Raw genomic sequence first — 15,020 nt, 5'->3', positions numbered from 1 at the left:
CCTGTGTGAGAACTGACTTTGACATTTGACTTTTATATCTGACTTTGACATCAGATTATGGCATCTGAATATGATATCTTACTTTGACATGTAACGTTGAGAATTTACTTTGATATCTGACTTTCACATCTGGCTCTGACATTTGACTTTGACATCTGACTTTGAGATTTGACTTTTATATGTGATTTTGATATTTGACAGTAATAATAATAATAATAATAATAATAATAATAAAATAGCTCACTTTCTGTTACTGGGATTTGAACCAAAAACTCTGTGTAAGGCAGAACACTTACCATTGAGCTACATACTCAGATGAAGAAGGAGGGGCCTTCTATGTGGGTATGTGATTTCCAGTGCAAACATGTGTCTGAAACTTGTTATGACTTTTGCAGTGAACTCCTTCAAAGTCAAGTACAAAATGATGTTTGACTTTCATATTTGAGTTTGATATCTGACTTTCTTCAAAGTTCAGAACCAAAATGACTTTCAAACATAAGCCAAGAAAAATTGCCAGGTTCTATCAGTTGAGCTTTGGTTGAATGGTAATGTTTCTGCCTCATAGAGTTGAGTTTGTGGGTTCAACTCTAAAGAGCAGCAGAATGGGTTTTTTTTATTTGTTAAAATTATGTTGGCTTGCACACAAACTCCAGTGATATCTCACTTTTAATATCTGCCATTTTGACTGCCATCCTGTCATGTAAAGAAAACATTTCAGACATGCTGTGTATTTACATGGTAAATCACATAGCCAAAGAAAATTAGAGGGTTGGGGGATGTAAGAGGCACTAATTTATAATCAGAAGGGAAAAAGGTGATCCAGCTCAGCTGTGGCAAGGTCCGGCATGCAGGGATAACACTCTGGTAGTGCAGGGATCCAATAGAAGAAAAAAGATAATCCAGCTTCCGGAATAATATAAAATCTTGTGCAAGCTTTATTTTAAAGGATGTAAAAAATACTTTTCATTACAAGCTTGACAAAGAACGCAGGTAGCGTTCGAAATGTGTTGCCACACATGGGCTCCCTATTTTGTCCTTGTAATGATAAGTATTTTTTACGTCCTTTAAAATAAAGCTTGCACAAGATTTTATATTATTCCGGAAGATGGATTATCTTTTTTCTTCTACTAATTTTCAATATATCTATTTCCAAGTGACTATAGATTTGCATAATTTTTTAGTAAAGCGTGCATGGAACAAACATTTACAAATAATTAATTTGATTATTAGAAATTTTCCTAAGAAATTATGCAAACGGACAGTCACTTGAAAATAGATATATAATAAATCAGTACCACCCACCCCCCAATTTCCTTTTCTACTAATGATTCACCATGTAAACAAACAGCATGTCTAAACCTTGTTCTTAAGATTTCAGAAATAACAATCAGAATGTCAGATATTAAAAGTGAAACATCATTGGAGTTCGTGTGCTAGCCAGCATAATTTTAAAAATACAAAAATTCTTTGTCTGCTCTGGGAATTTGAACCCAGAAGCTCCACTCTATGAGGATAAGCCTTACCATTCAGCCATAGACAAGCTCAAGCAATTACAACCAACTAAAAGAAGGTCGGTGTGAATTCAAAATGAGTTGCAGACATACCATTGCACTCAACTTCCTTTACCAAATAGAAGGCCCCTCCTTCTTTTACTGAGTGCATCACTCAATGGTAAGTGTGCTGACTTACAGATAGAGAGTTTGGGGTTCAAGTCCCAGTAGCGGACAGTAAACATTTTTTTAATTATTGTTATCCTTTCAAATCAAAACTATTTGTGACAGAGATTCCTTACCATTAAGCTATAAGTTCTTTATTTATTTGATTAGATTTTTAGGTAGTAATATATAAGCAAATAATTAGTTAGGTGTCAGAGTCAGATATCAAAGTAAGATGTTAGAGTCAAATGTTAGAATCTGATGTTATAGTCAGACGTCAAAGTCAGATATCATATTCAAATATCAAAATCAGATGTTATAGTCCCATATCAAAGTCCAACATTAAAGTTCCTTATTACAGATAAGGGAACCCGAAGTTTAGTTTTCGGTGTTTGTACCAAACACAGACTTTACAAAAAAAAAACAGAGTTCAGGCTCAGAAATCACATAGAGGTGAAAACCAGTCCATTTTTTTGTGTATGTCAAACAGACATCCATGCTCAAATCTTGTGTTTATATTATTTTTTGTGCTCTGTGTGTGATTTTACCTCCATTGGTCCCATGTAGCAATAATCATAATACCACTTTAGGTCACATTGTGTTAATAAATTGATTTTAACCCCTTCACATGATATGACGTACATTTATGTCATAAGTCGTGTCCCTGACTTTCATGCGGCCTTACATGCAGAGCTCACATCATTCCTGGCAGATGATGGCTGATTTAATCAGCCATCATGTTTGTTATCTATGTAATGCATTGACCTGAGGAATAATATATCCAGGTTAGTTTTACCATATAGTAACCATGGTAAGTAAAAAACCCCAAGCCAAATATTGAATTGCACTTTTTTTTGCAATTTCAATGCTCAATGCATTTGGAATTTTTTTCTTGCATTCCAGTGCATCCCCTGAAAAATTGAATGGTTTAATTTAAAAGTATAACTCATCAAGGAAAAAAGCCCTCATATGTCTATGTGAACTGAAAAATAAAAAAAGTTATGGCTCTTGGAAGTGAAGGAGTGGAGAAAACAAAAACGAAAAAAAAAAAAATTGCCCAAGATGAAGGGGTTAATATTGTGACTTTTATCCCACATGTGAAAAATGCATGACTGATCACACTTTGCTTCCTGCTTCTTGTTCTTTCTATTAGGTTCTTATCACTGTGCTGGATGTTAATGACTGCAGACCTCAGTTCACCAAAAGTCAGTTCAGCACTAGCGTGTATGAAAATGAACCAGAAGGCACATCTGTAATCACTATGTCAGCCACAGACTTGGATGAGGGAGACAATGGTGTGGTGACGTACAATTTGGAGGGTCCTGGTGCTGGTGTGTATGCTAATGCTATGAATATGTAGAAAACAAGATGTTATGGTTGCTATTTTAAGAGGAATCTATGAACAAAAAACAGACACCATACACATAGGGCATCAACCGATATGCACCTGGTCAAGTTGTAATGCATGTACAACCGAAAATGCTTAGCAAGTGGCTGCTGCTGCCGGCAATGCAGTCCATGAGAAACCAAGAATCCAATTGATAAAAATCAATCTGCTCAAGCCGATACAACTCAAAATATATAACTGTATAAAAGACCACAACCTATTGTAGTAAGGGGATAGACTCACCACAATAATAGAGATGTATTTTATTTAATAAAATTATCTGTTGGTCTTTTAAAGATTTTTAGCCACAACACACGAAGCAGATTGATTTTTGTAGTTTGTATTGTTAGTTTAAGAGGAAGACGGATTTGGTGATGTTGTAATTCCCATGATTATCGTAGTATATTACTCAATTTCCTGAGCGTATGTAAGAAATCTTACGTTTTGCCTTTTCTTCTTGGTTTCAAGAACACAGCCGAAGAAAACAAGTTAACCAAAGACAAAAAGCAATTTAACCTTAACCCCTATCAACACAGAAAACTGTGTCAAGCAGTTCAGAGTTTAGGCTGAAGTAGAGTTTCTGCCCAAAGTACAATTCTATTTGTTCTTCTGAATTTTACAGGGAGTCTAAAGGCTAATAAATATTGAATCATGAATAACCTTATCCACAGACAGTGAATGACATCACAAACCCACTTCTCAGTGTCATTATAGAGGAACATGTATTACAAGGGATTGTGGAACATTTCCATCAACTATAATGTTGTAATGTCAAAGATTATAACGTTTCTGAGAAATCGTTGTCGTATTTCCTTTATAATTAACAGAAGAAGCAAGACACACAAAACTTGTCTGTGTACTGTAAAGTGTAAAAACTTATGTGTCAGCATAAAAGGTTTTATACCTGTCTCTTGCTCTAAATATGTAAATTTTTACCTCCTGTAAATTCCACTTTTCTCTTGAATATGAGGGCTTTCTTTTTAAACAACCTGTATAAATACCATACCTTAAAAAAAAAAAAAAAAATGACAATTACTTCCATCAATAACGTACTACTCCAAAATTATTATTGGATATTCAAAAATGAGTCATAAAGCACATGAATTAACTAAAAACAGGGATAGATTTAGTAATTCAAACACTTCAGGCATATGGAGCATAACCCCATTATTCCCTATGCACCACATTAAATACACAATAATAAAATGTAATAATAATAAAATAATAATAAACAGAATTAGTACATGTAACAAGAAAAATGATCACAGTGATAACGTATTTTGTAATAATGACATAAAATATAAATAGGATCAGGATCTTATAAGAAAAGATCCCACAAAATACTATAACATGATCCAATACTACTTCTTCCAGAGATCTTAGCATATGCTAATCAAATACACAGATAAATATCTGAAAAAAAGATTAATACAAAAATATACCTTTTTGTAATGGCAGTCAGTGTGTATTTGGGGAACAAAAATACTAAATCCTTGACGAGTGTTTCACTAGGTATTACAGCTTCTTCAGGAGATTATTTTCCTATTCTTTTGGTGACTTTCCACTCATGAGATCTGGATTTCTCATCCATACATATAAGTCTAATCTTTTTAGCTAAGTGGCGGTCCTCTCTATGAAAGTCTTCTTGGAAACCAAATATTTTGGATAAAGGGACTTGATTTACATGTAGGAAACAGAAGGCCATATCTAAGAATGCTGTCCCTGGTGATGCTGGTGATGGTGTTATCAGGGTGATGTGCAGTGTTAGTTTTCTGTCACACATAGCGTTTTTCATTTAGCTTAAAATGTTCTACTTGGTCTCATCTGACAAGAGCACCTTCTTCTACAAGCTCACTGTTTCCCCACATGACATGTAGAAGAAGGTGCTCTGATCAGTTGAGACCAAAGTAGAACTTTTGGACTAAATGCAAAATGCTACATGTGGTGGAAAACTAACACTGCACATAACCGTTAAACCACCATCCCTGCAGTCAAATATGGTGGTGGCAGCATCATGCTGTGGGGAAACATTTCTTCACCAGAGACAGGGAAGTTGATCAGAGTTGGTAGAAAGATGGATATAACTAAATAAAAGGCAATCCTGGAGAAAAACCTGTTGAAAGCTGTAAAAACCTTGAGTCTGGGGCATAGCTTCACCTTCCAATAGGACAACAACCCTAAATATATTGCAGTAGAAAGGATTCCGACACTTCATTGTATAAAATTCAAATTCCTTTATTCAATACAATTTTAAAACATAGCGCTGGGACACAAACCCAACTGGCCCTGCTTAAGGTTAGGTGGGTTTGTGGCCCAGCTCCATGTTTTAATTCAATGTTACAAGTCCTGGGAGATGCAAACAATGATCCATGGCATTGGGAACGTCAGTAAGCTATTTAAATGTCTATGTGACCATAAACATACTGCCTGAGCTACAATGGATTGGTTTAGATTAAAGCATATTCATGTGTGTGAATGGCGCAGTCACAGTGCAGACGTAAATTTCACTGAGAATCTGTGATAAGACTTGAAAATTTCTGTTCACAAACGCCTCCATCCAATCTCACTGGGCTAGAGCTATTTTGCAAAGAAGAATGGGCAAAAATGTCAGCCTCTAGATGTGCAAAGCTGACATATCCCAAAAGACTTACAGCATTAATTACAGTTAAACTGGTCCTTCAGAGTATCCGACTACAGGAGGCTGAATGCAAAGGCACGTGACAATTTTCAGATTTATATTTTTAATGTATTTAAAAAACCATGCATCATTTTCTTTATAAGTAACAAATATGTGCAGCTTGGCATTGGTACGTCACAAAAAAAAACAATAACATACATTTAAGTTTGTTGGTGTATTGTGAAAAAATTAGGAAAAGTTCACTGCGTATGAATACTTTTTCAAGGCACTGTATTTGTATATAACTATTTTCCTGTTCTGCAGATGCCTTCCTTATTGAGAAAGACTCCGGTCTAATAACATCACGAAGACTTCTGCAGTCTTTTGAACGATTTAACCTGACAGTTGTAGCAACTGATAAAGGAAGACCTCCGTTATGGGGGACCACCATGTTAAGAGTAGAAGTGATTGATGTCAATGATAATCGACCTGTGTTCATCCGACCTCCCAATGGCACTATTCTTCACATAAAAGAGGTAACTGACAGGACTGTATATCAAATGTATCATTCTCCTAAATGGTGGAAAAGAATATTGTGCTTAAATACAGTACAGACCAAAAGTTTGGACACACATTCTCATCTCTAGAACAACTGTTAAGAGGAGACTTTGTGCAGCAGGCCTTCATAGTAAAATAGCTGCTAGGAAACCATTGCTAAGGACAGGCAACAAGCAGAAGAGACTTGTTTGGGCTAAAGAACACAAGGAATGGACATTAGACCAGTGGAAATCTGTGCTTTGGTTTGATGAGTCCAAATTTGAGATCTTTGGATCCAACCACCATGTCTTTGTAGAAAAGGTGAATGGATGGAGTCTACATGCCTGGTTCCCACCGTGAAGCATGGAGGAGGAGGTGTGATGGTGTGGGGGTGCTTTGCTGGTGACACTGTTGGTGATTTAATCAAAATTGAAAGCATACAGAACCAGCATGCCTACAACAGCATCTTGCAGCGGTGTGCTATTCCATCCGCTTTGCGTTTAGTTGGACCATTATTTATTTTTCAACAAGACAATGACCCCAAACACACCTCCAGGCTGTGTAAGGGCTATTTGACTAAGAAGGAGAGTGATGGGGTGCTACGCCAGATTACCTGGTCTCCACAGTCTCCAGACCTGAACCAAATCGAGATGGTTTGGGGTGAGCTGGACCGCAGAGTGAAGGCAAAAGGGCCAACAAGTGCTAAGCATCTCTGGGAACTCCTTCAAGACTGTTGGAAAACCATTTCCGGTGACTACCTCTTGAAGCTCATCAAGAGAATGCCAAGAGTGTGCAAAGTAGTAATGAAAGCAAAAGGTGGCTACTTTGAAGAACCTAGAATATAAGACATATTTTCGGTTGTTTCACACTTTAAGTATTTCATTCCACAAGTTTTAATTCATAGTTTTGATGTCTTCAATGTGAATCTACAATTTTCAGAGTCCTGAAAATAAAGAAAACTCTTTGAATGAGGTGTGTCCAAACTTTTGATCTGTACTGTATATACACTTGTGATGTCACCTCCAAGACTGACTGACTGCTAGGGGTGAGGTATATATTATCTTATTTAAAATATTATCATCTATACATCATCTATGTATATATCATGTTTTTTCAAAATGGCGTTGATGAAGCCGGGTGGATTGTAATAAAAAATTGATACTTTGATGTTTTTTTTTAACATCCACAAATTATTGTAAATATAAGAAAGAAATAGATTTTCTTTTCAAGTCTAGATTTTTGATTGCAGTGAGATATAAGTGATCATGCATTGCCCTCTGGTGGACTAAATACATATATATGTTGTTTTACTTAAAGGAAATTCCTGTGAAGTCTACTGTGTATGAAGTTTACGCCACCGATAATGATGAAGGTTTGAATGGGGCAGTGCGCTACAGTCTGCTAAGAACGGGAGCTGGGAACAAGGATTGGGAATACTTTAGTATTGATTCAATTAGTGGGCTTATCCAAACAGCACAAAGATTGGACCGGGAAAAACAAGCCATGTATAATGTGAGTAACTGAGGAAGTTGTATAAATACAGATATAAAATCTAAAAAAAATAGACTATATATGTATATATATATATATATACATACATATATGTATATATATATACATACGTACATATATACGTGTGTGTGTGTGTATATATATATATGTATATATATATATATATATATATATGGATATATATTTATTTATTTGTTTATTTAGATTTAACACTGCTGTAATTACATCTCACTTCCCTTTCCGGTGAGGAAAATATTTCGCTTACGTATGAAAACTCTGCTCAGAGTGTGCTAGTTTCACTTCTTTTTTTTTCTAGCAAAGAGTTGTGTAATAAGAAACTAAAATGCAGAATTATAACTTTTTTAAGTATGAAAAGTCATCTATAACAAAAAAATAGGAAAAAACAGTACTGGGTTTCCCCTCTCTAAATCAATAAGTTCCCAATCACCCTATATGACTGTAGACTTATGAATTGCACTGTGCACTGTGAGGATTCTCGAGTATTAGAGCTGGGAATGGCCGTCACATGGATTGAGCAAGGCTGCGCCCCTCTAGTCAGAGTATGACCATCGCATACTTGCGGCCACAAAATTCGTTCCTGGCTTTGAAACTGTCGAATCCTCACAGTGCATTGTGCATGCCAGATGAGGACTCATAAATTTTCAGTCTCACAGAGTGACTCTAGACTTGTGGATTTACACCGGACAAACCCTGTAAAGTAAAACAGCGATGGGCCTATGCAGGGTGCTTGCAGTTGCATGTTTACATTAGAGGCTTAAGGGCCATTGTGCCAAATACCAGAACACCCATATTACACATGGGACATAAGAGTTTGGGAGGCTGATGTGACGCCCTGGGCAAGCCAGGGGTCACAGGTAATGACACCACCACACCCTACACCCCGGATAGGTACACCGAAGCTTCACCAAAAATCCTTGTTGCCTTCCTCCAGGGGCTGATGTTCACACCAGGGGGTGGGCGAGGCGGTTGGCTCCGCCCACCGAGGGGTTCACAGTCCTGGAGGCGGGAAAACCAGGCAGTTGAGTGGAGAGTTTAGTGAGAGTTGGAGAAGGAAGTGGTAGAGGAGCAAGAGAGAGGAGTTAAGGTGGAAGAGAAAGTGACAGTTGAGGAAGCCTGAAGTCGGTCCGGGTGTGTGCCCCGGACTGAGACAGCAAGGTCAGCTGACGGCGGTGACCGTCTGCAGGAGAGGCTGATCGGAGGTTGCCGAAAGGACCGTGGACGGGTGGTGGCCCGGCGGTACCGGAGCGGTATACGAAGAGAAGCCAGCACCATTGGCAGGGGCCTTTCGGATCCCGGCAGGGCTAGGAGTCGCCGTGAATTTGCCAAATCCGTCAGTGAAGGGGACCTCCTGGGTCTCCCAACAACTAAGTCCCGATTAAAGGCAACAGTCCAACCGTAGGAGAGAGACACCGCCACCGCCAGGGCACCAGTCTCTCAGGGCCAGCGCCTGCGGGCAAAGAGGGGCTCCACCGGCCCATATCCAAGCCGGGGAGCGGGTTACCAGTGGGAACCCATCGATACCAACATTTCATTAGGTGCAGGGACAGAGACCGTCACCGTCAACTACCGGGGAAGAGCAACAGCAGCCGTCCGTGGGAACCGTCTTTCCAGCCGTGTGTTTTACCGAGAACTATGTCACCGTCTCAGGCTGAGTGAGTACCACCATGCCATGAGGCACAGCGCTGTCCCCGCGACCCTGCACCTCACCAGGCCCTGCACCGGCCCTGCCATCCCTCATCCCCCACCTCATCACTGGGCCCCGGCACAACCACCCCCTACCCACGGAGGGGAGAACTAACAACTTTGCTGCTCCCTGTCAACGCTCCCGGGATCCCCATACAGAGCAGCGGTGGTGTCCACACAATCACTACAACCGTGGGTGGCGTCACGGATAGTGATGAGCAAGTACTAAAAAGCTCGGGTGCTCGAGGCTCGGGCCGAGCATCCCAAGATACTCGTGTACTCGGTCCGAGCACCGAGCCCAGTGTTATCCTATGGGAGACCCGAGTATTTTTATGAAATGACCCCCCGGCAGCATGTAGAAACCCTAAAAATGTCACAAAAGTCTCAGAAGAGTGCTCAAATGACATGGCAACAGCATGGGGAAGACCCCTTGAAGCATTTATCACTCAAAAATCACAGCTGTGAACAATTTTGTCCGCGTTTTACGCCATTTTTACGGACTCACCAGAAAACCTTCAAAAATGACACCAAAATGAATTTTCATGGCGGAAATGTTAAGGGCACATACCCAATAGTGAGATAGAGCTGGTGTATGTTACTTTTGGAGATTACATGAAAGATTTTACGTGAAAACATTGTGTGGCACTCCGATGTCCCTGAGAAGAGACGTACATGAAGGCCTCTTGAGTCTAATGTGCCCATTTTGAGGAAGTGAGTCTTTGTAGTATTTTCCTTTGCCAGGGCAGTCCAAAATTGTGAGGTTCACCAATGCCCCTGCATACAGACGTGCATGAGGGCCTGTAAACCTGAAGTGCCCATTGTAAGGAAGTGGGTCTATTGTAGTATAGCCCTTAGGCAGGGCAGCCAAAAATTGGGAGACTCCACATTGTCCCTGGATAGAGACGTGCATGAGGGCCTGTAAACCTGAAGTGCCCATTGTAAGGAAGTGGGTCTATTGTAGTATAGCCCTTAGGCAGGGCAGCCAAAAATTGGGAGGCTCCACATTGTCCCTGGATAGAGACGGGCATGATGGCCTGTAAACCAGAAGTGCCCATTGTAAGGAAGTGGGTCTTTTGTAGTATAGCCCTTTGGCAGGGCAGCCAAAAATTGGGAGGCTCCACATTGTCCCTGGATAGAAACGTGCATGATGGCCTGTAAACCAGAAGTGCCCATTGTAAGGAAGTGGGACTATTGTAGTATAGCCCTTTGGCAGGGCAGCCAAAAATTGGGAGGCTCCACATTGTCCCTGGATAGAGACCTGTTAGGTTCTTAGTGCGTCCGTGCTTCCATTTAAAAACCGCACGTGTGTGCCTGTTGGTGGCAGCGTTCAGGTGCACTTGTGTGCGTTTTGCACAAACTTGGATATAACGCACAAGTCTAGTGAATACACATCAGCACAGCATTGCAAAATGCGCAAGGACGTTGGCAACGAACAAGGAAGTGGACGTGATGGTGGTGCAGGCAGAGACCGAGGTCGTGTGCAAGCTCTAATTTCGCCACAACAAAGGGCCACATCTACTCGCTCGCACATCCTGTCCCAAATTCTTGGGGACCGCAGCAGTACACCGCTCTTGAACCAAGACCAGTGTCAACAGGTTGTTAGTTGGATAGCGGATAATGCTTCCAGTCATATTGGCACCACCACAAACACTCTGTCTTCCACACGGTCAAGTGTCAGTAGCCGTGATACTGCACCGCACATTTCAGAACCTGATCCTCCTTCCTACCACCAGGCAGAGTACACGTCCACGGACACTCGGAAGAGCTGTTCACGTTTCCATTCACACATTCTGGCCTCTCACCAGCTCCTCTTGAAGTGGGTCATGACGAGATTGTATGTACAGATGCCCAAATATTTGAGCAGACACGTTCTCACGAAGTTGGAAATGTGTCTCAACAAGGGGTGGACGATGATGAGACACAATTGTCAGGAATTCAGGAGGAGGAGCAGGGTGCGGAAGAGGAAGACGACGTGGTGGATGATCCAGTAACTGACCCAACCTGGCAGGAGGATATGCAGAGCGAGGACAGCAGTGTACAGGGGGAGGGAGGCATAGCATCCCAACAGGCAGTAAGAAGCAGGGTGGTGGCCCCAGGCAGATGTCAGGCAACCGTTCCCCGGAACAACAACACGACACAAGGTGCCTGTACAAATGTTAGGTCTTCCCGAGTCTGGCAGTTTTTTAAGTTGGCTCCAGTTGATTCTAAAAAGGCCATTTGCAACACCTGCCGTGCCAGCATCAGCAGGGATACCAAAACTAGCAGCCTGACCACCACCAGCATGATCAGGCACATGTCAGCCAAGCACCCGACTTTGTGGGATGTACAACAGAGTCGAGGAGCAGTGCTTGGTGATGTCACTGCTGCGTCTTCGCTTGTTGCGCATGCGAGCCAATCCCCTGTCCATGCTGCCCGCGAACAAGCCTCCTCCGGCTCTGCACCTGCAGTTGCCCACGCAGATATAACACCATCATCAAGCACGTCCTTGTCCCAGCGCAGCGTTCAGTTATCCATTCAGCAAACCTTTGAACGCAGGCGCAAATACACTGCCAATGCCCCACATGCTACACTTCTAAATGCTAACATTTCGCGACTGCTTGCACTGGAAATGTTGTCTTTTAGGCTGGTGGAGACAGAAGCATTCTGCGACCTGATGGCGGCAGCTATCCCACGTTACTCGGTCCCCAGCCGCCACTATTTCTCCCGGTGTGCCGTCCCCGCATTGCATAACCACGTGTCACAAAACATCACACGTGCCCTGAACAATGCTGTTTCAGCCAAAGTCCACCTAACCACAGACACGTGGACAAGTGCTTGTGGGCAAGGCCGCTACATCTCGTTGACGGCACACTGGGTTAATATTGTGGAAGCTGGGACCCAGTCTGAGCAAGGGACGGAACACGTCCTTCCCACACCAAGGTTTGCAGGCCCTACCTCAGTCAGGGTTTCACCTACACTCTACAGCTCCGGAATGTCATGCTCCTCAGCCTCCTCCTCCTCCTGCGCATCCTCATCCACTTTACCCTCCACACCAGTCCCAAGCTGGAAGCACTGCAGCACTGCCTCGGCGAAGCGGCAACAGGCTGTGCTGAAGCTAATCTGCATAGGTGACAAACCCCACAATGCAGAAGAGGTGTGGACAGCTCTGAAACAGCAGGCAGATCACTGGCTCACACCTCTAAACCTAAAGCCAGGAAAGGTCGTGTGTGACAATGGCCGGAACCTGGTGGCGGCTTTGAGGCGAGGCCAGCTGACACATGTTCCATGCGTGGCCCATGTGCTCAACCTCGTGGTTCAGCGGTTTCTAAAGTCATACCCAGAGCTGTCTGATCTGCTGGTAAAAGTTCGCCACCTGTCTGCACATTTTCGAAAGTCACCTACTGCTTCAGCCGGCCTTGCCGGCTTTCAGCGCCATTTGCATCTTCCGGCTCACAGACTGGTGTGTGATGTCCCCACGCGTTGGAATTCAACTCTGCACGTGTTGGTCAGGATATGTGAGCAGAAGAGGGCAGTTGTTGAGTACCTGCATCACCTAAGCCGTCGGGAAATGGGTCAAACTCAACACATAACAACTGAGGAGTGGAGATGGATGTCCGACCTATGTACCATCCGCCAAAACTTTGAGGACTCCACCAAGATGGTGAGTGGTGATGACGCCATTATTAGCATCACCATACCGCTTCTCTGCCTTCTAAAATGGTCTCTGCTCAAAAACAAACATGATGCATTGCAGGCGGAGCGCGATGAGTTGGAGCAAGAAACAGTAGTGGGTGTGGGTGATAACACACAGCCCAGCCTCGTCTCATCACAACGTGCAGTGGAGGACTATGACGAGGAGGAGGATGAAGACATGGAGCAACTCTCCGGCCAAATTGAGGATATGACATGCAGTCATATCCTCGGTTCAGCGTGGCTGGCCAGAGGACAGCGTAGATGATGAGGAGGAGGAGGAGGACAGCATGTTCAGTCATCGTGTTGGTCAGGATACTGAAGTGATGGCTGTTAAGAGTCTGGCGCACATGGCTGACTTTATGGTAAGCTGCCTGTCTCGTGACCCTCGCGTTAAGAACATCTTGGCCGACAATCATTAGTGGTTGGTAACACTGTTAGACCCACGCTAAAAGGAGAACTTTATGTCTCTTATTCCCGAGGCGGAGAGGTCAGGCAAAATGCAGCAGTTCCAGAAGGCCATAGTCACGGAAGTAGGCAAAGCATTCCCCTCACAAAGCGCTAGCGGCATAGGTCAGGAATCAGTGGACAACCAAGGCGTACAGCCAAGAGGGGCACAAGTCCAATCTGCCAGAGGTAGGGGAACAGTCTTTAAGATGTGGGACAGTTTTCTCAGCCCCTCACATACCACAGCCCCTGAGGGGGCTGTGCCACAAGAAGTTCTACGTTTGCCCAGATGCTCAAGGAGTACCTTGCAGATCGAACAACTGTACTCCAACATTCCTCTGTGCCTTACAATTATTGGGTATCCAAGCTGGACACGTGGCATGAATTGGCTCTCTACGCCTTGGAAGTCCTGGCCTGCCCTGCCGCTAGCATTTTGTCAGAGCGTGTTTTTAGTGCCGCAGGTGGAATCATTACAGATAAACGCACCCACCTGTCAACTGAAAATGCTGACATGCTGACTCTGATCAAGATGAACAAGGGTTGGATTGGGCCAGACTTCACCAGCAAATGACAGCGGAATTTAAAGTTTGTAACGGGAATTTACCATATACCTCCACTCACCCATGGGTACACACTTCTGGACTTTGGCTAATCGCTGGACTGCTCCTCCTTCTCCTCATGCGCCACCATGATGACCGTTACAATAGTTAGGCCGTTTTTTCAGGTATACCCCCAGTGGCAAATGTTTTCGCCCATTCTTTCAGAATGGGCATTACAACGAGAGGAGACTCGCTCCTTTGCAATGGGAACAATGTTTTGAGGCCCTCATGCACGTCTCTATCCAGGGACAATGTGGAGCCTCCCAATTTTTGGCTGCCCTGCCAAAGGGCTATACTACAATAGACCCACTTCCTTACAATGGGCACTTCAGGTTTACAGGCCCTCATGCATGTCTCTATCCAGGGAAAATGTGGAGCCTCCAAATTTTTGGCTGCCCTGCCTAAGGGCTATACTACAATAGACCCACTTCCTTACAATGGGCACTTCAGGTTTACAGGCCATCATGCACGTCTCTATCCAGGGACAATGTGGAGCCTGACGCTGCCACCGACTGCCACACACGTGCGGTTTTTAAATGCAAACGCGGACGCAATAAGAACCTAACAGGTTTTTAGGAGCGACAATTACTGAGAAGTTTGACACTATCAGACACTGCTGACGTGTATTATTCACTAGACTTGTGCGTTATATACTAGTTTGTGAAAAACGCACACAAGTGCACCTGTACACTGCCACCGACAGCCACACACGTGCGGTTTTTAAATGCAAGCATAGACGCAATAAGAGCCTAACAGGTTTTTAGGAGCGACAATTACTGAGAAGTTTGACACTATCAGACACTGCTGACGTGTATTATTCACTAGACTTGTGCGTTATATACTAGTTTGTGAAAAACGCACATAAGTGCACCTGTACACTGCCACCGACAGCC

The 15,020-nt window shown here is 43.0% G+C and overlaps 1 protein-coding gene across 3 annotated transcripts in view; it reads left to right on the top strand.

Moving 5' to 3' along the window:
* The window catches only part of CDH23 (cadherin related 23), a 1,872,161-nt gene that overhangs the window by 1,727,061 nt on the left and 130,080 nt on the right, over positions 1-15,020 (top strand). For all 3 annotated transcript variants that reach the window (XM_075348968.1, XM_075348971.1, XM_075348970.1), the window contains 3 exons: positions 2,809-2,986; positions 5,984-6,195; positions 7,514-7,708. In XM_075348968.1, coding sequence (XP_075205083.1) covers positions 2,809-2,986; positions 5,984-6,195; positions 7,514-7,708 — 585 coding nt within the window. The remainder of the gene's footprint in view (positions 1-2,808; positions 2,987-5,983; positions 6,196-7,513; positions 7,709-15,020) is intronic.

Source organism: Anomaloglossus baeobatrachus, chromosome 5, assembly GCF_048569485.1.
Source record: "Anomaloglossus baeobatrachus isolate aAnoBae1 chromosome 5, aAnoBae1.hap1, whole genome shotgun sequence".
Lineage (NCBI taxonomy): Eukaryota > Metazoa > Chordata > Amphibia > Anura > Aromobatidae > Anomaloglossus > Anomaloglossus baeobatrachus.
The sequence above is the reverse complement of the archived record's forward strand: the minus strand, read 5'-3'. Positions and strand labels throughout refer to the sequence as shown.